This window comes from Mobula birostris, chromosome 10 (assembly GCF_030028105.1).
Source record: "Mobula birostris isolate sMobBir1 chromosome 10, sMobBir1.hap1, whole genome shotgun sequence".
NCBI classification, from domain to species: Eukaryota; Metazoa; Chordata; class Chondrichthyes; order Myliobatiformes; family Myliobatidae; genus Mobula; species Mobula birostris.
Genome location: NC_092379.1, coordinates 50,966,852 through 50,992,174, shown reverse-complemented (window position 1 = coordinate 50,992,174; position 25,323 = coordinate 50,966,852). Strand labels below are relative to the sequence as shown.

Sequence of the window (25,323 nt, the reverse complement as noted above, 5' to 3'; positions counted from 1 at the left end):
CGGCAATGAGCGCAGAACCGAACAGCTCGCGAGTGTATCAGTGACCCCAGTAACATTCCACACCGGGCGGATTTTAAACTTTCTCTCTCTGATGAGCTCGCTGGTGTCTCAGCAGGTTGGACGAGCAACTGAATCCCTTCCCGCACTCGGAGCAAGTGAAGGGCCTCTCCCCGGTGTGAACCCGCCGGTGTGTCAGCAGGCTGGATGACTCGGTAAATTCCTTCCCGCAGTCGGAGCAGGTGAAGAGCCTCTGCCCGGTGTGAACTCGCTGGTGCCGCGTCAGTTTAGCCGACTCGGCAAATCCCTTCCCGCACTCGGAGCAGGTGAACGGCCTCTCGCCAGTGTGAACCCGCTGGTGTATCCGCAGGTGGGACGACCAGTGGAACCCTTTCCCACACACGGGGCAGGTGAACGGCCACTCCCCGGTGTGAATTCGCTTATGCATCACCAGTTCGGATGACCGAGAGAATCCCTTCCCGCACTTGGAGCAGGTAAGCGGTTTCTTCCTGCTGTGAATTCGCTGGTGTCGGGTGAGATTGGCTGACTCAGTGAACCCCTTCCCGCACTCGGGGCAGATGAACGGCCTCTCCCCGGTGTGAACCCGCTGGTGTCTAATCAGATTGGCGGACCCGGCGAATTCCTTGCCGCACTCGGAGCAGGTGAATGGCTTCTCCCTGGTGTGGACTTGCTGGTGCCTGGTCAGATTCACCGACTCAGCGAACCCCCTCCCACACTTCAGGCAGATGAACGGCCTCTCCCCGGTGTGAACCCGATGGTGCGTCAGCAAGGAAGACGACTGACTGAATCCCCTCCCACACTCCAAGCAGATGAACGGCTTTTCCCCGGTGTGAACCCGCTGATGCGTTAGCAGGTTGGAGGACTGATTGAATCCTTTCCCGCACTCGGAGCAGATGAACGGCGTTTCTCCAGTGTGAACCCGCTGGTGTTTGATCAAATCGCTGGATCGTTTGAAGCGTTTCCCGCAATCAGCGCACCGATAGGGGTTCATTGTTCCCGAGATACGAGATATATCAATGAATTCTTTCCGAGTCACACAGCGAGTATGGCTCGCTCCGCAGCCCTGATGGAGATTCTCGGGGACACGGCGGTAGGTGGGGACCTTGCATCCGATCAGCCCCGACGGTGAATCCCGGAGCGAATCCACGGGGCAGCCCCGGTACACCGATCCACCGTCAGTGAGGTCTGCCTGACTTGTCGCACCCGTGATGCAGTACGTGCCTGGGGCGGGGGGGAGGGGGTCACGCAGGCGCGTCGGTGGGACGGTAGTAAGCAGAGCGCTATCTGGTGCCCGGGAATTGTGGGTAAATTAGAGGCCATTGGCATTTTGTCCGTACCGTTCTGCAGACTGAATTTACTGTCTCAGGCGGTTCCGACAATCCCGATTTCCAAATCTTGTAGGTAATAGCTGTTACAGTATTTGGGTCTGAGACCTGGAAAAAAAGGACTTTAATTAACTCCCCTTTAAATAAAACCCCATGTTGATTCAGGGAACTGTGTGTGCGGCTCAATGTGATTAATTTGCGCAAGTGCAGTTAATCGATTTATTTTGAGGAGTCTGAGTCACCAGAGTCAACTTATATCAAGCTGTGAAGTCGCTTATTTGTCTCCGGTGTGAATAAGGTACTGTGCATACTTGACTGCTCGCCCAAGTCTCAACCGGTCAGGCGCAGCGGTACATTCTGGGAATGACAGTGCGGCGACCGCGGCATTCGTGCATCAGTTCTTGCGCTCTAACGAGCGGCTCACCAGGAACTGGAGAGTCGTCAGACACCCAGTTATGACCATCTTCGTTAACTGGCGGCAAAACGTTCTCCTCAGTTGAGTGAATGGCCGTCCTCCATCTCACAATCGAGCACCCCCAAAACAATCTGACGGACCGCGACCTCACCAGTATCCAGGCCTCTCTCTACCAGGCAAGGCAAAACTGTCCCCTGTGTGGCCCGGTGTCACAATCATCCTCCCGCTTCCGTCGTGCCGGGGTCTGAGAAGGAGTTCGCAGAATTAACCTCCCTCGACATTCTACGGTAATTAACTGAACAGGAGAAACTGTAGATGTTAGAATCCGAAGAAACATACACAAAGCAACACACACAAAATGCTGGAGGAACTCAGCAGGTCAGGCAGCATCTATGGAAATGGATAAATAGTCGACGTTTCGGGCCCAGACCCTTCATCAGGAGTCAAACACGAAACACTGGAGGAACTGGACACTGATGAAGTTCCCTCCTTAAATGCAGCCTGGCCTGCTGAGTTCCTCAAGCGTTTGGTGTGCGTTGCTCAACATTTTCAGCATGGTCGGATTGGCTTGCGTCAGCATCCTGCCTGAAGTGCAGCTTCCTTTCCCTTCAGCGTTTCTGCTCCACTCCAGCGTCCTCTCGGCTCACCCTTCTAGGATCCTGGTGAAGGTCTAGGCCGAAACGTCGACTGCTTATTCTCCTCCGAAGACACTGCCTGGCCTCCTGCATTTTGTGCGTTACTCTGGAATGTACCTCTGTTTCTCTCTCTCTCTAATCCGTACTTTTGATGTTTTATGCCTGTTCCGTGAATTACTTATCACGTGACCCCCAAATCCTTCCACCATTTGTGGCGTAACATGTTGGAGCCCTCCCCTCCCCCCCCCCATGAGCTTTCACATCCAACACGTCCTCCTCCGCAACTTCCGCCGTCTGAAAGGGATCCCACCATCAGACAGATCCTGAATCCCGCTTTCCGCAGGGATCGCTCCCTCCCTGATTCCATTGTCCGTCCATTCGACCCTCCCCACAGGTCATCTTCCGGGCACTTATCCCTGCAAGCAGCCTAAATGCCCATTCACCTCCTCCCTCATCACCATTCAGGGCCCCAAACTGCCTTTCCAGGCGAGGCAACACTTCACCTGTGAATCTGCTGAGATCGGCTATTGCATCCGGTGCTCCCGATGCGGCCTCCTCGACATTGACGAGACCCGTCGTAAACTGGGGACCATTTTGTCGCGCACGTCCACTTCATCCGCCAAAAGCGGAATTTCTTGATGGTCAACCATTTTAATTCCGATTTCCATTCCCGTTCCGACATAAGATCATAAGACATAGGAGCAAAATTAGGCCATTTGGCCCATCGAGTCTGCTCCACCGTTTAATCATGGCTGATCCGGTCCCCCTCCCCCTCAGCCCCACTCTCCGGCCTTCTCCCCGCAACCTTTGATGCCGTGTCCTGCCAGGAACCTATCAAGCTCCGCCTTAAGTACACCCAACGACCCGGCCTCCACGGCTGCCTGTGGTAATAAATTCCACAAATTCACCACCTTCAGACTAAAGAAATTTCTCCACATCTCTACTTTAAATGGACCCCCTCTATCCTGAGGCTGTGCCCTCTTGTCCTAGACTCCCCCACCATGGGAAACATCCTTTCCACACCTACTCTGTCTTGGCCTTTCAATATTCGGAAGGTTTCAATGAGATCCCCCGTCATCCTTGTAAATTCCAGCGAGTACAGACCCAGATACATCAAACATTCCTCGTATGATAACAGCTGGAATCACCCTTGTGAACCTCCTCTGAACCTCTCCAGTGCCAGCATATCTTTTCTTAGATGAGGAGCCCAAAACAGTTCATAATACCCTAGGTGAGGCCTCATCAGGACCTTATAAAGTCTCAGCATCCTGTCCCTGCTCTTGTATTCTAGACCTCTTGAAACGAATGCCAACATTACATTTGCCTTCCTCACACATCGATCCGTAGCCTCCTCTTCTGCCACAATGAGACCATTCTCTGGATGGAGGGCCACCGCCTTATATTCCGTCTGGGTAGCCTCCAACGGGATAGCATGAACGTAGATTTCTCCTTTCGGTGAAAACAAACCCTCCCCCTTCCATCTTCCTCTATTCCCCAGTCATGCCTCCTTTCGCCTGCCTATCATCTTCCCCTTGTTCCCCTATTCCTTCCCTTTCTCCTATAGTCTACTATTCTTTCCTGTCAGAGTCCTTCTTCTCCAGCTCTCGACTTTTCCCACCTTCCTGGTTTCACCCATACCTACCTGGTCCTCTTCCTCCTCCCCCACCTTTTAATTCTGGCGCCTTGCCCCCCACCTTCCTTTCCAGTCCTGAAGAAGAGTCTCGGCTGAAAACATCGACTGTTTTTACATTTCCACAGATGTTGTCCGACTTCCTCCACCAGTTCGTGTGTGTTGCCGGAGAGCCTCAGCGGGTCACAGAGCACCTCTGGGAACGAATGCCGTTTCGTTTCGAGGCCTTTTATCTGGACTGAAAGATATAGGGGAGATCGCCAGTGTATAGGAAAGGTGGAGGACAGAGGTGTAGCAAGCGGGGCAGCGACAGGAGGGAGTGTTCGGATAAGGTGGGGTGGGGGGGGGAAGGGATTAGTGTCAAAAACGAAGACGATGGAATCTGATAGGAGAGGGAGCGGTGGACTGCAGTAGAAGAGAGGGTTAGTGGGAGGTGTGTGGGGGGGAGGGGAGATTTGGAGATGGGATCTCGGTGGATCTTCAGGCAAGGTATCGGGGAACTTCGCGGGTCGGGCAGCATCTACGTTTCACACAGATCAGGAGTTTGGTGGAATATTCTCTTCGTGTCTGGATGTGTGTAGCTCTAACTCTCACAAAGCTCAAGGAAATCTACGACAATTCGAAACGCCCCATTCACTATCCCCAAACCATCATTGTGTTCGTGACCGGCAGAGCGTGGCGGCGGCGCATCTGATTTCCAAGGCACGCAGCGAGTCTGTCGTTGTCATTTATTCTATCCGGTTCTCCCGCTGCTGCCTTCTCTTCATCGGCGAGAGCTGATACAGACCGGGTCCGCTTCCTCGGGCAGCTTCGCGCTGTCAGCCGCCAACAACCTTCATTTGCCGGTGGCCGCCGTTTCAATTCGACCTCCCATTCCCCTACCGCCACGATGAGGTCTCACGCAGGATGGAGGAGAAACACAACACATTCCGTCTGATAATGCCCTGTTAACATCGATTTCTCTCATTTCCGGTAACAACCCACTCCGCTCCTTTGTTATGTTTTGTTTTTCCACATTCTGGTGGCCCTCTCGCCCTTTCTCCTCGCCGTTCGTAGCCTTCCCGTCAACTCCCTCTGGTTCCCCTCCTCCTTCCCTTTATTTCACGGTCCACGATCCTCTCCTATCTGATTTCCCTTTCTTCCATCTCTCACCTCCCAGCTTCTGATATCAACCCCCCCCCCCCCGGCTTCTCCCTCATCGGGACACCTTATGACCCGCCAGCTTGTCCTTCTCCCACCCTCACCCCATTTTATTCTGGCCTCTGCCACTTTCCTTTCCGGTCCTGCTGAAGGGGCTCGGCTCGAAAAGTCGACAGTTTATTTCCCTCCGAGGAGGCCGCCTGACCCGCGGAGTTCCTCCGGCACTCTGTTTGTGCAGCAGTGCCCGCTTGCCTTTTCACCAGGAGGAACAGCGGCAAGACGCTCCTGAAAGTCAATCGCCGACAGCAGGTTCCCTTCCAAGCTGCGCGTAATGCTGATCTGAAACTCAGTCCGGGTGTTCGACCGCGCCGCTCTGGAGAGGCCGTCACCCGAACGCCCGCGGTGGTTCCGGGAGGCGGCCCGTGACCGCGCTCTCTGCAGTTGGTTAACCCTGGCCGAAGTCGCACTGCCAGACCACGCACGCTAACTGCCGAAGGAACTCAGCAGGCCGGGCAGCGTTAATGGAGGTGGGAATGCACAGTCGCCATTTCGCGCCGAGGCCCTTTTGTGTGTGTTGCTCCAGCATCTGCGGAATCTCGTGTGCTTGATGTTAGAGTCGCTCGCCGCAGAATCCGGGTTTTCACCCCCCGGACTCTTTCAAAGATTCTTCAACTCATGTTATCAGCATTATTTATTTAGTTAGTTAGATAATTTCTTGTTATGTTGTCTTGCACATTGGTCGTTTATCATAAACACAAAATACTCTGCAGATGCTGGGGTCAAAGCAACACTCACAACACACTGGAGGAACTCAGCAGGTCGGGCAGCATCCGTGGAAAAGATCAGTCAACGTTTCGGCCGGAACCTACCAGCCTTCTCCTTCCCACCCTCCCCCCACCTTCTATAGGGCCTCTGCCCCTTCCCCCTTCAGTCCTGACGAAGGGTTCCGGCCCGAAACGTTGACTGATCGTTTCCACGGATGCTGCCCGACCTGCTGAGTCCCTCCATCGTGTTGTGAGTGTTGCCTTGGTTGATTATCAGTCTTTGTGTATAGTTTTTCATTGATTCTGTTGCAGTCCTTCGCTCTGCTGTGAATGCCCACCAGAAACTGAATCTCAGGGTTGTACCTGCTCACATATAGGCACTTCGATAATAGATTTACTTTCACTTTCAGCTTTGAATTTACGCCGACCATTAAGCTACTTACTAATCAGACTGGTATCCCATTGCATTCTTTCCCCATTCGCCTCGGCCACGGCCAGAATTCACAACGCAGCTGAAGGAGGGGCAATTTTCAGCTGACAATGAACCCACTGGTCCCCGCGCTTTCGGGGTGTGGGAAGGAGTGGAAACCGCCGGATTAAACCCACACAGTCACAGGGAGAATGTGTCAACGGCAGGCAGGATGGAGCACAAGTTCCTGAAGCTGGTGCAACTGGCTGCGATACGGCGACACCCAGACAGAGAAAAATGAATTCAAAACACAAATGGACAAGGGAGAGCCAGTGGATGAAGTGTACCAGGACTTTCAGAAAGCCTTTGATAAAGTCCCACGTAGGAGATTAGTGGGCAAAATTAGGGCACATGGTATTGGGGGCAGAGTACTGACATGGATTGAAAATTGGCTGGCTGACAGAAAACAAAGAGTAGCGATTAACGGGTCCCTTTGGGAATGGCAGGCGGTGACCAGTAGGGTACTGCAGGGTTCAGTACTGGGACCGCAGCTGTTTACAATATACATTAATGATTTAGATGAAGGGATTAAAAGTAACATTAGCAAATTTACAGATGACACAAAGCTGGCTGGCAGTGTGAAATGTGAGGAGGATGTTATGAGAACGCAGGGTGACTTGGACAGGTTGGGTGAGTGGGCAGATGCAGTTTAATGTGGATAAATGTGAGGTTATCCACTTTGGTGGTAAGAATGGGAAGGCAGATTATTACCTAAATGGAGTCAAGTTAGGAAAGGGGGAAGTACAACGAGATCTAGGTGTTCTTGTACATCAGTCACTGAAAGCAAGCATGCAGGTACAGCAGGCAGTGAAGAAAGCTAATGGCATGCTGGCCTTCATAACAAAGAGAATTGAGTATAGGAACAAAGAGGTCTTTCTGCAGCAGTACAGGGGCCTGGTGAGACCACACCTGGAGTACTGTGTGCAGTTTTGGTCTCCAAATTTGAGGAAGGACATTCTTGGTATTGAGGGATTGCAGCGTAGGTTCAGAAGGTTAATTCCCGGGATGGCAGAACTGTCATATGTTGAACGATTGGAGCGACTGGACTTGTATACTCTGGAATTTAGAAGGATGAGAGGGGATCTGATTGAAACATATACGATTATTAAGGGATTGGACACGCTGGAGGCAGGAAGCATGTTCTCACTGGTGGGTGAGTCCAGAACCAGAAGCCAGAGTTTAAGAATAAGGGGTAGACCATTTAGAATGGAGTTGAGGAAAAACTTTTTCACCCGGAGTGTTGGATATATGGAATGCTCTGCCCCAGAAGGCTGTGGAGGCCAAGTCTCTGGATGCTTTCAAGAAAGAGATGGATAGAGCTCTTAAAGATAGCGGAATCAAAGGTTATGGGGATAAGGCAGGAACTGGATACTGATTGTGGATGATCAGCCATGATCACAGTGAATGGCGGTGCTGGCTCGAAGGACCGAATGGCCTACTCCTGCACCTATTGTCTATTTTGTTTTATTTTCGCTGTTTGATCTCTAAGTCCCTAATGTGGACCGAAGCTCTACCGGATGTTTCAGCGCAGCACTGATTCGGGGATCCGCTCTCTCACCCGCTCACCAAGAATCCTCTGGCAAACTTGGAATAATAATCTGAGGAATTAAAGCAACACACACACACACAATGTTGGTGGCACGCAGCAGGCCAGGCAGCATCTATAGGAAGAAGTACAGTCGACGTTTCGGGCCGAGACCTTTCGTCAGGACTTTCAGTTAGCACTTTCTGTGTGGTGTTTGAATTTCAAGCACCTGCAGATTTTCTCGTATCTGAGGAATTATCCCGGTTTGTCTGGATCAATTGATTAGTCAGCGCATCAAAGGTTAAAAGGAGATAGGAGAATGGAGTTGAGAGGGAAAATAAATCGGGCATGATTGAATGACGGATCAGACTAATTTGTCCGAATGATCTAATTCTGTTCCTATGGCGTGGTCTCATTAATGCGCACAACTAGCATTTTTCTATCGTTGTCAAAGTGTGAATAATTTCACTTTTGCTTTTCCAACCGTTACTGGCTGCAGATATTGTTTGGGAACTCCCAGGCCGGGAAAAAAAAAATAATTACTTAAATGACAGCTTAGAAATAGTTTACACGGCGGCTTTCGGTACCCAACAGGAGTCGAGAGCGCAGGCGTTCGGCTGCGGGTTATGGAGTCCCGAGCATGCGCACTGCCGACACAGGATCCGGATGTTCGCCGATTGCTGGAGGAGCGGCGGAGGAGAGGGAGCTCGGTAGTGGGCGGCGGAGGTTAACGGCCCCGCGAATGACGAGCGCATCCTGGACCCTGAGACCGGCCGGGACGCTAGAGGACGGAGAGGGAGGCCCGGAGGGAAGTGAACTCGTGTCTGTGCGTAGGGTGGGGGAGGGAGAAAGACCCGCAGCGGGTAAAGCGGTTTCCCGAGCGGGGGGAGTTCTGGGTAAGGAACGCGGCCATTCCGCTGGGGTCAAGCGCTCGGCCCTTAATTCACGAAACTGCGTGCAGTGAGTGCCCCGGAGTCTGATCAGCACGGGATATTCAAGTTGATGGAAGCCTCGGCAGAAGTTCCGGCCGTGCCCGAAAAGCAAGGAGTGAGTTAATTTCACTTATTCATCTTTCAGTAGTTTAGTCAATTAATCAGCTCCTCATTCATTCGGTTAAATAGTCGCGTGATGCTTTCATCCACTGGTTTATCTAAATAACTGCCCGGACGCTAATCTATCGGTTGTTATTTTTTTTAAAATTTTAATGTAACAATTTATTTAGTGGGATATGTTATGAGGTTAGGATGTTCCAATGAGTAATTAAGACCCTGCTAGAGGTTGTGTGTGGATAATGTTTGAAGGCTGTGGTTTATGTAGTGTCATTTATGTAAGCTCTTCCCCTTACTTCCCTTTTCACTGTTTAAAGTTCTTTTTACAAGGTATTAGTAATGGAGGATCCACAAATGGGGAAATCCAGCCAAAGACCGAAAGAGGGCCTGCCAGAATCACTCGCTCCATCGCAATCCGAGTGCGCGGAGCCCTTGAGCACCGAAGCGGAAAGCACAATCCACAGCGGGGAGAAATGGTTCATGTGCTCGGAGTGTGGGCAGGGCTTCAGCCGGGCGTCCGAGTTGCTGAAACATCAGCGGAGACACACTGGCGAAAAGCTGTGGAAATGTGGAGACTGCGGGAAGGGATTCAATTACCTCACCCAGCTGGGGATCCATCGCCGCAGCCACGCCAGGGAGAGGCTGTTCACCTGCACCACGTGCGGAGAGGGTTTCCCTCTGCCGTCAGAGCTGCAGAAACACCAGCAGCTTCACAGCGGGGAGAAGCCCATCAACTGCCCCGTGTGCGGGAAAGGATTCACCCGCTCGTCCTCTCTGCTGACGCACGAGCGGGTTCACACCGGGGAGAGGCCGTTCACCTGCTCCGAGTGCGGGAAGGGCTTCAGCCGCTCGTCCTCCCTCCTGATCCACCAGCGGATTCACACCGGGGAAAAGCCGTTCACCTGCTCCGAGTGCGGGAAGGAGTTCAGCCAGTCGACCAATCTGCGGAAGCACCGGCGGGTCCACACGGGGGAGAGGCCGTTCGCCTGCTCCGAGTGCGGGAAGGAATTTGGTCAGTCGACTAACCTGAGGAAGCACCTGAAAGTGCACACGGGGGAGAAGCCGTTTGTCTGCTCCGAGTGTGGGAAGCGGTTCACCCGCTCCTCGTCCTTGCTGACGCATCAGCGGGTTCACACTGGAGAGAGGCCGTACGTCTGTCCCGAGTGCGGAAAGGGGTTCAGCCATTCGTCTAACCTGCGGACGCACCGGCGAATTCACAAGTGACTTGTTGTTGCTCCTGATAATCACATCCAGGTCTGGACCGTGTACAGTACCCAGGTTGGATCCATTCATTGTGTAGCCGGGCGGGTGTTTAATGCCGAATAAATCCCCTTCGTCCCGAACACTCAGTGTGTTATCGAATTACTAACGGGGCTTGTACTCATCCAGTTTAATTATTTAGAGGATCATTTGATTGCAGTTCAGTCAATTTCAGTGTGAATTTGAAGATTAAATTGAAAATGATTTTGAACACTACTGATGGAGAAATTGAGGGAGGGTGGAACTTCTCAGCTGCTGGAGCATCTGGCTGTCAGGAGCCAGACCCTTCAGGAGCACAGTACTGAGATGGTCCTGGGTGGGGACTGATTTTGGGTGAATTTTAATGAAGAAATGCACTCGGTTGCCACTTTGTTAGGTACAGAACTACAAACCCCATTTCCAGAAAAGTTGGGATATTTTTGCAAAATGCAATAAAAACAAAAATCTGTGATATGTTAATTCACGTGAACCTTTATTTAACTGACAAAAGTACAAAGAAAAGATTTTCAATAGTTTTACTGACCAACTTAATTGTATTTTGTAAACATACACAAATTTAGAATTTGATGGCTGCAAGACACTCAACAAAAGTTGGGACAGAGGTATGTTTACCATTGTGTTACAATAACACTTTTTAATCGTTTTGGAACTGAGGATACTAATTGCAGTAGATTTGCAATTGGAAATTTTGTCCATTCTTGCTTGAGAAAAGACTTCAGCTGCTCAACAATCCGTGGTCTCCGTTGTCTGATTCTCCTCTTCATCATGTGCCATACATTTTCAATAGGAGATAGATCTGGACTGGCAGCAGGCCAGTCAACCACACGCACTCCGTGTCTACAAAGCCACGCTGTTGTAGCCCGTGCAGAATGTGGTCTGGCATTGTCCTGCTGAAATAAGCATGGACGTCCCGGGAAGAGACGTTGCCTTGATGGCAACATATGTCTCTCTAAAATCCAAATATACGCCTCAGAGTCAATGATACCTTCACATACATGCAACTCACCCATGCCGTGGGCACTGATGCACCCCCATGCTGGCTTTTGCACCTTTCACTGATAACAATCTGGATGGTCGTTTTCATCTTTGGCATGGAGAACTTGACGCCTGTTTTTTCCGAAAACTTGCTGAAATGTGGACTCATCTGACCACAGCACACGGTTCCACAGTCTTTCGGTCCATCTGAGATGAGCTCGGGCCCAGAGAACTCGCCGGCGTTTCTGCATTGAGTTGATGTATGGCTTCCTCCTTGCATAATACAGTTTCAAGTTACATTTCTGGATGCAGCGACAGACTGTGTTGAGTGACAATGGTTTTCCGAAGTACTCCCGAGCCCAGGTGGCTATAATTGTCACAGTAGCATAACGGTTTCTTAGGCAGTGCTGCCTGAGGTCTCGAAGATCACGCGCATTCAACAGTGGTTTCCGACCTTGCCCTGTACACACTGAGATGTCTCTGAATTCTCTGAATCTTTTCACAATATTATGTACTGTAGATGTTGAAAGACCTAAATTCTCTGCAATCTTGTGTTCAGAAATGTTCCTTTTGAACTGACTAACAATTCTCTCACGAAGTTTGGCACAAAGGGGTGAGCCACGACCCATCCTTGCTTGCGAAGACTGAGCCTTTGATGGACGCTACTTTTATACCCAGTCATGATACCTCACCTGCTACCAATTAGCCTGCTTAATGTGGAGTCTTCCAAACCGGTGTTACTTGAATATTCTGTGCACTTTTCAATCTTATTTTAACTCTGTCCCAACTTTTGTTGAGTGTGTTGCAGCCATCAAATTCTAAATTTGTGTATGTTTACAAAATACAATTAAGTTGGTCAGTAAAACTTGAAAATCTTTTCTTTGTACTTTTGTCAGTTAAATAAAGGTTCCCGTGGCAACATATCACAGATTTTTGTTTTTATTGCATTTTGGAAAATATCCGAACTTTTTTGGAAATGGGGTTTGTAGAACCCACTTAGCCTTCTGCCATCGTTGCCCGTTTTCTTTGAGGTTCAAAGTGTCATGCATTCGGAGATGCTCTTCTGCACACCACTGTTGTAACGCATGGTTATTTGGGTTACTGTCACCTTCCTGTCAGCTTGAACCAGTCTGGCCATTGTCCTCCGACCTCTCTCATTACAAAAAAGGCATTTTCACCTATAGATTATTTTTTATTTGTTTTTCGCACCATTCTGTGTATGAAATACAACAGGGTTTCCCCACCATTTTTATGCCATGGACCAAAACAATTAAGCAAGGGGTCCATGGACCCTGGGTTGGGAACCTCTGCTGTAGAGGCTGGGGTGCATGAAAATCCCAGGAGATCAGCAGTGTCTGAGATACTGAAGCCACCCTGTCTGGCACCAACAGTCATTCCATGGTCAACGTCACTTACATCTCATTTCTTCTTGATTCTGTCTGTTTGAACAACAACTGAGCTTCTTGACCACGTCTGCATACTTTTATGCATCGAATTGCTGCCACATGATTGGCTAAGTAGATATTTGCATTAATGAGCAGGTGTATCTAATGGAGCGACCACAGATTAATATGTCTGTTAAGTGAAAGACCCTGACCTGGAGGTACACTCTGACTTCGGTTCTTTGTGGGAATGTGTCCCGCTCTCAAGGCCTCACGCTGGAAGATTAGCGCGCCTTCAGGGTTCCGGATTTTCATGGCTCTGGAGCCAGGCAGATTCGAGGCTGGTGCCGCCACCTGATGTGTTGAGGAAGAACACAGAAGGTCGAAAGCAGTGAGCTGGCTGCTGGCTGTGTGCCCAGAGAAACTGAGCTCTTTGGGCACAGAGCTCAGAAAAAGTGACGCAGCAGACCTTCAACACCATAAATCAGTGAGTTGTTTGTTATGCCTCCCTTGCACTGTGAAATGGGGACACCTCTTTTCCCCTTATTAGGGAGAGAGAGAGAGAGCCTGTGAAATGTCGAATTACTGGGTGAACGAGTAGTCTTTGGGGTACTGCAAGTCTGCGTCTTTTTTGATGCTTTGCTGCACGCTTGAGTGCTTGGGGGTGTTGGGGGGGGTCATTGCTTTGCTGTTGCTTGTGCATGGGAGGGGGGAGCTGGGGGGGCTTTAGGGTTCTAACATTTAACTATCATTCATTATTCGGGGCACTCCTCTGTTTTCATGGATGTTTGCGAAGAAAGTTTCAGGATACATATTGTATACATTTCTCTGACAGTAAATGTACCCATTGAGATTAAGGGATATGAGGTGAAGGCATTGGTGTGAGCTCACAACTCAGCCCTGATACCTGTGAATGAGTGTTCCTGCTGGAGGGGGTTAATACTGAAACAGAGGGCACAGCCTCAGAATAGAGGGACGTCCCTTTAAAACAGCGATGAGGAATTTCTTTAGCCAGAGGCTGGCGAATCTGTGCAATTCTTTGCCACAGGTGGCTGTGGAGGCCGTCATTGGCTATATTTAAAGCAGAGGTTGATAGGTTCTTGATTAGTCAGGGTGCCAAAAGTTATGGGGCGAAAGCTGAAGAACAGGGTTAAGAAGGAAAATAAATCAGCCCTGATCGAATGGTGTGCAAGCTCAGTGAGCAGAATGGCTTAATTCTGTTCTTATGGTCAGGAGGTGGCCGTGTAGCCACTCTTTGCACTAGTTGGTCTCAGTCCTGCTGTTGTTTGAAAACTAATGTGATTTTTGTTTTCTCTCTGCCCTCTCATCCTTTCAATTCCCTTTGGAAACAGAGAACGCATCTGCCCTGCACCTCCCTTCCATGTAGTGAGAGCTTCCACTCAGTCTGAGACTGTCCCTCCCCACTTTAATCTGTGTGAAGACATTTCTCATCTCTATCGATAACGCCCAACCTCTGATCGTGAAATTGTGCCCCCTGGACCATCCCCAGTGACGTTCACCAGATTGCAGGCTGAGAAAGAGAATTGTTGGTGAACCAGAGTAGCATTAACCATCGACTTACACCATGCATGGAGCCGAAAGAGATGGGGGAAATTTTATATGGATTTTTTTTAGTATCTGAATTTATTCAGGAGAGACACAGTGTTTGTAGAACTGAGGCTAGACAGCAGTAAGTTCATGGACTGTATCTGGACCACAGAAGAGGAGATGCTTGGGATCTTGAAGCAAATTAGGGCAGATAAAACCCCAGAGCCCGACAAGGTGTCCCGTTGGACATTATGGGAGGCAAGTGCAGAAATTGCAGGGGCCCTGGCAGAGATATTTAAGATATCCTTTGCCACGGGCGAGATGCCGGAGGACTGGAGAGCAGCTAATACTGTGTGGTTGTTCAAGAAAGGCTCTTAGAATAATCTGGGAAACTACAGGTGACAAAGAAAAACGACTCTAGAGACCAGACCTCAGGTGTTGCCTTTATTCAGCATGATATCATGGAGAGCTCGCAGCAGAGTTACGGAGCAATTTCGGCATATATCTGTAATGATGAACAGGCCAATACTGTCATGCCAGTGATTGTGTTGCACAAGCAGACATACATAACCAGGAGTACACAAGCTCATCCATCGTACGAGATACTTTTAATCATAGAACAACCAATGACTGCATGTTTCTTTACGGCTATCTGCAATCAGTGCTGCATCATGATTATGAAAGACTGCTTTCTGCAGGTCCAAGCTTAAGACATTGGGTTATAATTTAAAATAGAAAAATGCAAGTTAGCTACTTAGGTCATTAACCCTTTTACTGACCCTCAGTAGGCCAGTGAGTCTGACATCAGTAATGGATGAGTTATTGCAAGGTATTCTAAGAGACAGGATATATTAGAACTTGGATCGGCAGGGCCCGATAAGATAGATACTTTATTGATCCAAAGGAAATGACAGTGTCACAGTAGCATTACAAGTGCACAGATATACAAATATTAGAAGAAAGATTAGAAGTTAACAAATTTCACGAAACATGCCAGTGATAATAAACCTGATTCTAAGATAAAGTGGCTATCTTCGGGATAGTTAACATGGCTTTGTGCATGGTGGGTAGTGTCTAACCAATCTTGGGAAGTTGTTCGAGGAGGGTATAGAAACATAGAAAATCTACAGCACAATACAGGCCCTTTGGCCCACAAAGCTGTGCCGAACATGTCCCTACCTTAGAAATTACCTAGGGTTACCCATGGCCCTCTATTTTTCTAAGCTCCATGTAGCCATCCAGGAGTCTCTTAAAAGGCCTTATCATTTCCGCCTCCACCACCACAGCCGGCAACCCATTCCACACACTCACCACTCTCTGTGTAAAAAAACTTACCACTGACATCTCCTCTGTACCTGCTTCCGAGCATCTTAAAACTATGCCCTCTCATGTTAGCCATTTCAGCCCTGGGGAAAAGCCTCTGACTATCCACACGATCAATGCCTCACATCATCTTGTACACCTCGGTCACCTCCCATCCTCCGTCACTCCAAGGAGAAAAGGCCGAGTTCACTCAACCTATTCTCATAAGGCATGCTCCCCTTATGAGGAAATGTGATGAAGGAGAGGCAGTGGATGTTGTTTTTGACAAAGACCTGCATGGGAGGCTGGTCTGGAAGATTCATTTGCTTGGCGTTCAGGATGAAGTAGTAAACTGGATTGAGTATTTGTTTTGTGGGAGAAGCCAGGTTGTGGATGGCGGCCTCTCTGACTGGAGGCCTGTGACTGGTGGTGTGCTGCTGGGGTTGGTGTGTTATCTATATCAATGATCCAGATGATAATGTGGTACAGTGGATCAGCAGATTTGTGGATAACACCACGATTGGGGGAGGATAGTGGACAGCAAGGAAGCCTCTCAAACCTTGTGGGACCTGGACCAACTGGGAAAACGAGCTGGAAAATAACAGATAGAATTTAATGCAGACCAGTGTGAAGTGTTGCACTTGGTAAGGACAAAGCAGGGTAGGTCTTACATGGTGAATGGTAGGGCTCTGAGAAATGCAGGAGAACAGAGGGATCTGAGAATACCCTAAAAGTGACATCACAGGTAGATGGGGTCATAAAGAGTGTTTGGCACATTACAGGGGAAGTGGATAGGTTTTTGATTAGTAAAGGTGTCAAAGGTTACGAGGAGAGGCAAGAGAATGGGGCTGAGCCTGTTAATAAATCAGACATGATGGAATGGTCTGATTCTGTAACTATGGCTTGTGGCTTTGAACGGCGTCCACGAGAGATGTTAATACAAGGCCTGTCCGTTCTTTGAGATGGGCAGAATAAGACACCAGATATTTTGTTGCTTTTTTTAAAAAAAAAAGGGGTGTTTCGGTCGCTGCTTGTGTTGCAGGGCCAATGCAGGAATTGCGATGTCCATCTCAGGACCAGGACACGAGGACTTTTGACCCTGTCTGCTTTGCTGGGTGCTTCTTTTCATTGGGGCATATCGTGGCCGTTCTCATTTTGCCGCTTGTGGGAGATGGCTGGGTATTCATGATAGCAATGCTCTCCATAAAAGAGCGGGTTTTAAAATAGGGAACTGTTGCCATAGTGACAATCGGAAATGGCAGCGAGCCAGAAGGGCCAACAGCGCATGCGCTGAATGCTGAACGCCCCGCACCCCCAGACATGCGCAGTGCGCCCAGAACATCCGCGAATGACAGCAGTGAAACATACGAAATGGGTTGCCAGTTTTAATCGTCAGAGCGAGTTTGGGCCGAAAGAGCTCCAGAAATACTGTTGTGCTTCTTGGGCCTCCCCCGTTGAAGCCCCAGGAGTGTATGGGTGTCTCCGAGAGTGTCGTGTCCAGGGTAGTTTCTGGGCCGTGAGGGATTGTGGGTATTATTGTGACCATGCTTATCCTTGTCTGCTGCCGCTTTCAGAATCAGGTTTATTATCACTGAAATATATTACGACATTTGTTTTGTGGAAAAGTACAGTGAAATATATAATACTATAAGTTTAAATGAGAAATAAGTAAAAAGAGAACAAAATAGAAACATAGAAACATAGAAAATAGGTGCAGGAGTAGGCCATTCGGCCCTTCGAGCCTGCACCGCCATTTATTATGATCATGGCTGATCATCCAACTCAGAACCCCGTCCCAGCCTTCCCTCCATACCCCCTGACCCCCGTAGCCACAAGGGCCATATCTAACTCCCTCTTAAATATAGCCAATGAACTGGCCTCAACTGTTTCCTGTGGCAGAGAATTCCACAGATTCACCACTCTCTGTGTGAAGAAGTTTTTCCTAATCTCGGTCCTAAAAGGCTTCACCTCTATCCTCAAACTGTGGCCCCTCGTTCTGGACTTCCCCAACATCGGGAACAATCTTCCTGCATCTAGCCTGTCCAATCCCTTTAGGATCTTATATGTTTCAATCAGATCCCCCCTCAATCTTCTAAATTCCAACGAGTACAAGCCCAGTTCATCCAGTCTTTCTTCATATGAAAGTCCTGCCATCCCAGGAATCAATCTGGTGAACCTTCTTTGTACTCCCTCTATGCAAGGATGTCTTTCCTCAGATTAGGGAACCAAAACTGCACACAATACTCCAGGTGTGGTCTCACCAAGGCCTTGTACAAACTGCAGTAGTACCTCCCTGCTCCTGTACTCGAATCCTCCCGCTATAAATGCCAGCATACCATTCGCCTTTTTCACCGCCTGCTGTACCTGCATGCCCACTTTCAATGACTGGTGTATAATGACACCCAGGTCTCGTTGCACCTCCCCTTTTCCTAATCAGCCACCATTCAGATAATAATCTGTTTTCCTATTTTTGCCACCAAAGTGGATAACTTCACATTTATCCACATTAATTGCATCTACCATGAATTTGCCCACTCACCCAACCTATCCAAGTCACCCTGCATCCTCTTAGCATCCTCCTCACAGCCAACACCACCACCCAGCTTCATGTCATCCGCAAACTTGGAGATGCTGCATTTAATTCCCTCATCCAAGTCATTAATATATATTGTAAACAACTGGGGTCCCAGCACTGAGCCTCGCGGTACCCCACTAGTCACCGCCTGCCATTCTGAAAAGGTCCCGTTTATTCCCACTCTTTGCTTCCTGCCTGCTAACCAACTCTCCACCCACACCAATACCTTACCCCCAATACCATGTGCTTTAAGTTTGCACACTAATCTCCTGTGTGGGACCTTGTCAAAAGCCTTCTGAAAATCCAAATATACCACATCCACTGGTTCTCCCCCTATCCACTCTACTAGTTACATCCTCAAAAAATTCTATGAGATTCGTCAGACATGATTTTCCTTCACAAATCCATGCTGACTTTGTCCGATCATTTCACCGCTTTCCAAATGTGCTGTTATCACATCCTTGATAACTGACTCCAGCAGTTTCCCCACCACCGACGTTAGGCTAACCGGTCTTTAATTCCCCTGTTTCTCTCTCCCTCCTTTTTTAAAAAGTGGAGTTACAATAGTGAGATAGTGTTCATGGGTTCAGAGTTCTAATGGCAGAGGGGACAAAGTTGTTTCTAAAACGTTGAGTATGTGTCTTCGGGCTCCTGTGCCTCCACCTTGATAGTGGTAATGAGAAGAGGGCATATCTTGGATGTGAGGGTCCTTCATGATGGATGCCACCTTTTAAAGATGTCCTTGATGGGGGGGGGGGGGGGAGTGAGTGCCCATGATGGAATTGGCTGAATCTCCAACCCTTCTGCAGCCTCTGGTGCTCCTGCCAGGCTGGTCAGAAATCAGTGATAAACAAAAACTGTGGGTCACTGGAGGCCACATCAGGTATCTGTGAGACTGAAAATTACTTCTATTTTTGTTCTCCTTTCAGGTCTCAATTTATGCAAATATATTACACAAGAAAATAGGAGCAGAGATCTATCAGTAGGACCCCCCAGCTCTGCAGCATCATTCAATACGACACAGCCAAACCACACCAGCCTCAATTCCTTTCCCGTGCCATTCCCCCGCCCTTTCAATTTCACAATACTTAAAACAGCTCCCTATCTCCATCTTAAATATTTTCAATGATCTGTTGAGCCCAGGTGAAAGGTAATTCCCAATAGGTCAATTGTCTATTTCCCTCCATTGTCGCTGCTTAAGTGTTGAGGCCCTCCAGTGCCTTGGTTAGAATAAAGTTTCCAGTCATAATTCTTGGATTGCACGCTATGTCGGCATCGGAATGTGTGGCAACACTTGCTGCCCTCACCACATCATGAGACTCTGTTGGTTGTTAACGCAAATGGTGCATTTCAAAGTTAATAGTATGATCAAAGTCACTATATACTGGTTGAGTGGTGTCACAACACTCAGCAGGTCAGTAAATCCAAAGTGAATTTTTTATCAGAGTGCATACGTGTCACCCTGAGATTCATTTCCTCGCGAGCATTCACCGTAAATACAAAGAAACACAATAGAATTGATGAAACCGACAAAGGTGGACAACCAATCAATGTGCAAAAACAAAACAAATTCTACAAATTAAAAAAAAAAGACAAAATAACACTAATAGATATTGAGACACAAGTTGAAGAGCCCTTGGAAGTGAGCCCGTAGGTTGTGGAATCAGTTCAATGTTGGGGTGAGGAGCCTGATGATTGAGGGCAATAACTGTTCATGAACCTGGTGGTGTGGGACCTAAGGCTCTTGTACTTCCTTCCTGACGCAGCAGTAAGAAGAGAGCATTGCCTCGGTCCTTGATGACAGACGCTGCTCTCCTGTGGCAGTGCCCCATATAGATGTTCTCAATGGTGGCAAAGGCATCAACTGTGCTGGACTAGGCTTCACCTACTACCTTTGGTAGGCTTTTTGTTCACAAAACATTATTGTTTCCATACCTGGCTGTGATGTAACTGGTCAGTATACTCTCCACTGTGTATCTCTGGAAGTTTGTCAAAGTTTGCTGGATCTTTGCAAACTTTTAAGAAAGTAGAGGCATTGCCATGCTTTCTTTGTAATGGCACCTATGTGTTGGACCCAGGGCAGATCCTTCGAAATTATAACGCCAATTAATTTAAAGTTACCGAGCCTCTCCACCTCTGATCCCCCGATGAGGACGGGCTCATGGACCTCCAGTTTCCTGCTCCTGTAGTCGACAAACAGCTCCTTGGTTTTACTGACATTAAGTGGGAGGTTGTCCTGTGGCACCAGTCAATCTGGTCTTTAATCTCCCTCCAAGTTGCTGATTTGCCACCACCTCTGATCCAACAGTGGTGTTGTCAGTAAACTTAATGATCATTTTGGAGCTGAACTTAGCCTCACAGTCATATGTGTCAAGTGAGTAGAGCAGGGTCGACAGCCTTGTGGTGCAACCTGTGCTGATGGAGATTGTGGAGGAGATGTTGTTGCCAATCTGCACTGATTGGGGTCAGTTTCACTGAAATGTTTTGATGTAGATGTGAGAAATAAATCTGAATATGCAGAGCAATGATGTACAGTTAGTTGATTTCAGATTAATTTGTATCAAATGGCATTGGCTCCAGCAAGGACCATTATTAGGTCACGTCAGCCGTGCAGAATGAAGCAGCTAGCTTTTGTTCGTGTACAGTATTCCAAGGTTCAATTTTCATGGTCCCACTGTGATCTAATAGTTGTCTTGAAAATTTACAATCACTTAGGATAGTTCAACATTGCATCCATGATGATTATTAAAAAATTCCTGTACTGTGTTATCAAAATGGACCGTGTTTTTGATCGGTCTCTGACAGTGTAACTCTCCAGATTTCGATTCATTCAAGGGATGTGGGTTTTTTAGTCTGAACCAGCATTTAATCGCCAGTCCCTAAACATCCTCAAGGTGGCGCTGGTGAGCTGCTGTCTTGAATGGCGAGTCCTTGCGGTGCGTGTTCCAGAAAATATATATTTATTCCTCTCCTCCCTCCCCCTCCGTCTTCCCCTCTTTTCCCCAAATTCAATTATAACATCTTCAATCCTGTATTCGTCTCCCTTTTCAGTTTTGCCCCTCTTTCGCACTGCAGCTCATCCCACTGACTGCAATTTTGCCCTATCATCTGCCCGTCCTTCCCGCCAGTCTCACTACACACTGTCACTGTTTGTAAACAGCTCTGTCCTCAGCTCTATCACTCTGGTTCCCACTCCCCTGCCAAATTAGTTTAAACCCTCCCCAACAGCTCTAACAAACCTAACACTCCCCTGCCAAATTAGTTTAAACCCTCCCCAACAGCTCTAACAAAGCAAGGATATTGGTCCCCGTAAACTGTCCCTTGTGTACAGGTCATACCTTCCCCAGAGGAGATCCCAAAGATCCAGAAATATGAAACCCTGCACCCTGCACCAGTTTCTCAGCCGCGCGTTTGCCTGCCAAGTTATCCTATGCTTACCCTCACCGGTGCGTGGCACAGGCGGTAATCCCGAGATTGCTACCCTGGGGGTCCTGCTTTTCAGCTTTCTGACCTACTTAACTCCCCCAAATTCTCTCTTCAGGACCTCCTCGCTTTTCCTACACGTGACAAATAAATTGCAGTCTTGGAATTTGAACATGGGGAGAGTGCAGGGTTACTAATGGTAAGCGTACACTCGATGGGCTGTTTCTAGGGTGGACGACTAGAAGCTAGCAGCAGCTTCCGCTGAGATGTTCTGAATTTTAAACATCAGTACCTGGTCTGATCTGAGCCTCCAGGATGCTCTGACCTCAGTGGGGAGAGAAGGAACGGAGGTTCAGGAACAACCAAAGCAACGGACATTTTCATGGTGGCAACAACCTTCACCTAAACCCTTCCGTCTCCAATTCCCTCCACTTGTGCTCTTCACTCTCTTCTTGATCCTTCGCCTCAGCTCCCAAGTGCATGGATGCCTCTGCACTGTTATCATAACAGAAAGTGCTCGGGACAAGGGCGCAGGAACATTAACGAGGACCGCGGGGATCTGAGGCCCTGGGTTAATAGGGAAAAGTGGAATGGGTTAGGACTTTACTAGAAGAATGAGAAGAGATTTGATAGAGGACTACAAAACCATGAGAGGTATAGATAGGGTAAATGCAAGCAGGCTTTTTTCCCCCACTGCAATTGGGTGAGACGAGAACTAGAGGTCATAGGTTAAGGGTGAAAGGTGAAATACTTACGGGGAAGCCGAGAGGGAATTTCTTCACTCAGAGGGTAGTGAGAGTGTGGAACGGGCTGCCAGTGGACGTGATGGATGTGGGTCCGATTTCAATGTCTGTGGATGGGAGGGATATGGAGGTGGGGGTCGATGGGGTAACAGTTCGGCACCGACTAGGTGGGCTGGGGGACCTCTTTCTGCGCTGTGGTGCTCTATGACTTGACAAGTCGGGCAGCCACGCTGGAGAGAGAGGTAGCTGATGCTTTTTAGGTCAACGATCTTTCTAGCAGAAGTAGGAATACAAATGTGTTTTCCTTTACAGGGGAGAGGCGATGGAGAGAACTAAGAAAGTGTCCATAAAGGGGCGAGTTAATACAGTAGGTGGAGGGGTGGTTAAGATCTAAAGGCAGGAAGGATCTTAATAGTAACATAGAAAACATACAGCACAATACAGGCCCTTTGGCCCACAAAGCTGTGCCGAACATGTCCCTACCTTAGACTACCTAGGCTTCACCCATAGCCCTCTATTTTTCTAAGCTCCATGTTTGCTAATGAAACAAACAATTAGGTACTGGAGAAACAGAAAGGAGTAAAACCAGGGAAGCCTCCCGTAGCTGAAACCTGATATCCCAGGGTTTGAAAAGACATTGCTCTAGTAGTTGCATCACTTCACCTGTGAGTCGGCTGGGGTGATATACTGCGTCCGGTGCTCCCGATGTGGCCTTTTATATATTGGCGAGACCCGACGCAGACTGGGAGACCGCTTTGCTGAACACCTACGCTCTGTCCGCCAGAGAAAGCAGGATTTCCCAGTGGCCACACATTTTAATTCCACGTCCCATTCCCATTCCGATATGTCTATCCGTGGCCTCCTCTACTGTAAAGATGAAGCCACACTCGGGTTGGAGGAACAACACCTTATATTCCGTCTGGGTAGCCTCCAACCTGATGGCATGAACATTGACTTCTTAAACTTCCGCTAATGCCCCACCTCCCCCTCGTACCCCATCCGTTATTTATTTTTATACACACATTCTTTCCCTCTCTCTCCTTTTTCTCCCTCTATCCCTCTGACTATACCCCTTGCCCATCCTCTGGATTCCCCCCGCCCCCCTTTCCTTCTCCCTGGGCCTCCTGTCCCGTGATCCTCTCATATCCCTTTTGCCAATCAGCTGTCCAGCTCTTGGCTCCATCCCTCCCCCTCCGGTCTTCTCCTATCATTTTGGATCTCCCCCTTCCCCTCCCACTTTCAAATCTCTTACTAGCTCTTCCTCCAGTTAGTCCTGACGAAGGGTCTCGGCCTGAAACGTCGACTGTACCTCTTCCTAGAGATGCTGCCTGGCCTGCTGCGTTCACCAGCAGTGTGTTGCTTGGGACCGATGGCGGGCTGGTTAAGGATCGCCCAAGTAACAGTTTCAGTGAGAGCTGTACGCTTTGGGGACCAAATGTCTTTATACCCACCGATGCTTCTATTGAAACATCGCAAGCAACAAACTTCGACAGAACACGCTCCCACACACCATATGTGTAAACATAATCTGCTTTAGGGTTGGTGTCTGACAAGGACTGGTGGATTATAGGCATCTGTTACTCTCATGAGACCATGGATTTGCGCCTTGGAGGGTTTCCAGGGCAAGGTCGTATGGAAGACGAGTAGTAGCCCATGCTGCAAGTCTCCCCTCTCCACGACACCGATGTTGTCCAAGGGAAGGGCACTAGGACCCATACAGCTTGGCACCGGTGTCATCGCAGAGCAATGTGTGGTTAACTGCCTTGCTCAAGGACTCGACATGCTGCCTCAGCCAAGGCTCGAACTAGCGACCTTCAGATCACTAGACGAATGCCTTAACCACTTAACCACGCCAACACTGGTGGATAACTCCTCAGAAAACCTTCATAATGTGTGTGTCCAACTGGAACATCAGATAGAGCCTCGATTCAAAGGCTCTTCTGAAAGATGTCACCTCAGCACTGCTTCAAAGCATTAGCCTCAAGTAGGTACATGGTACAGGTCTGGACCTCAACACAGTGGTAAGCGTCGTACTAATCAAGTAAATCAAGTTTGTACAAGGGAGAACCAGTGACAGACTGCAGAATAAAGTGTTACAGTGACAGAGAAAGTGCAGTGCAGATCGACCACAAGCTGCCAAGGTCATGCCAAAGTAGATGGCGGGGCTTTTGACTTTTCTCTCTCCCTCACACCTCGTCAGATTCTGTGGTTGAAAGGCTCAACTACAAATTAATTTGTGACGGGAAGGAGGAAATGGAAAGATTCAGTACATCTTCTGCGGCCATTGGCTGCAGAAATTCCTTTGTTTCCAACATGTCCCTTGTCAGAAGCTGTTTAAGATGAACGTGAGATGGCTCAGTTACAGGTTACAATCCCTTTCCATTTGATGTCTTCTTCATTTACGATATTTTTCCCATTGTCGAATGAACATTTAGAAATTGGATATTTAAACGCGTAAGTAGACATTTATTTCCACAAGAATTTGTTGAAGGTACGGGAATACACGGCTCCAGCGACCCAGGCTCAACCCCGACCTCTGGCTTGTCTGCACCTTCTCCCTGTAACTGTGTGGGTTTCTTCCGGCTGCTCCAATGTCTTGCCACGTAGGCCAGTACATTAACTGGCCACTATAAATTCTCCCTGATTAGCAGGTGGGTGACAGGATCTAGCAGAAATCAATGAGATTATGGGGAAAGAGAATAAGTTCCAAGAAAAGTTAGTTGGGGAATGGGATTTCCTTTAGCTGGCTTGGACTTAATGGGTCGTATGGTCTCCCATGTCTCCCAAGGAAAAATGGAACTGATAACTTCATCCCTGAGGTACTTAAATAGGGATTCTCTGCCTTGTGACTGGGTGACGGCAGTTTTCCATGGCTGCTTGGGAGCTGAATGTGCAGAAGTGATCGAACAGCTTTAAACATTTACAACTTTATCTGCAGTCCTGAAAAGGCAGGGACCAATTTGCATTTTTCCTTTCAATGACTCAAATTTCAGTTATAGGGTAAACTTCAATGCTGGAGTTAATGTGTCAGAAGTTGAGCGACTGAGTGGACCCTCCCTATACACAGAGCAAGGGAGCAACCTCACCCCAGTGTGAATCAGTCAGGGATCCCAGACTGAACCCTGTTCCTTCGGGGTGTGGGGTT

General features: G+C 48.6%; 2 protein-coding genes across 3 annotated transcripts in view; one reads left to right on the top strand and one right to left on the bottom strand.

Annotated features, from left to right (window-relative positions):
• Positions 1–25,323, bottom strand: part of LOC140203676 (uncharacterized) — a 179,094-nt gene that overhangs the window by 71,976 nt on the left and 81,795 nt on the right. Inside the window, 6 exon segments of the mRNA XM_072269724.1 lie at positions 80–1,239; positions 5,424–5,598; positions 8,509–8,702; positions 9,371–9,495; positions 9,568–9,660; positions 9,997–10,083. Of these exon segments, the coding sequence (XP_072125825.1) occupies positions 80–1,239; positions 5,424–5,598; positions 8,509–8,702; positions 9,371–9,495; positions 9,568–9,660; positions 9,997–10,083 (1,834 nt within the window).
• On the top strand, positions 8,584–10,328 carry LOC140204021 (uncharacterized). 2 transcript variants are annotated; one of them, XM_072270243.1, is made up of 2 exons: positions 8,584–8,968; positions 9,301–10,328. In XM_072270243.1, the coding sequence occupies exons 1-2, from the start codon at positions 8,924–8,926 to the stop codon at positions 10,192–10,194; spliced, it is 939 nt and encodes a 312-aa protein (XP_072126344.1). In that variant the 5' UTR covers positions 8,584–8,923; the 3' UTR covers positions 10,195–10,328. The 2 variants fall into 2 exon arrangements, with proteins under 2 accessions (XP_072126344.1, XP_072126345.1); XM_072270244.1 differs by having other exon boundaries at positions 9,288–10,328.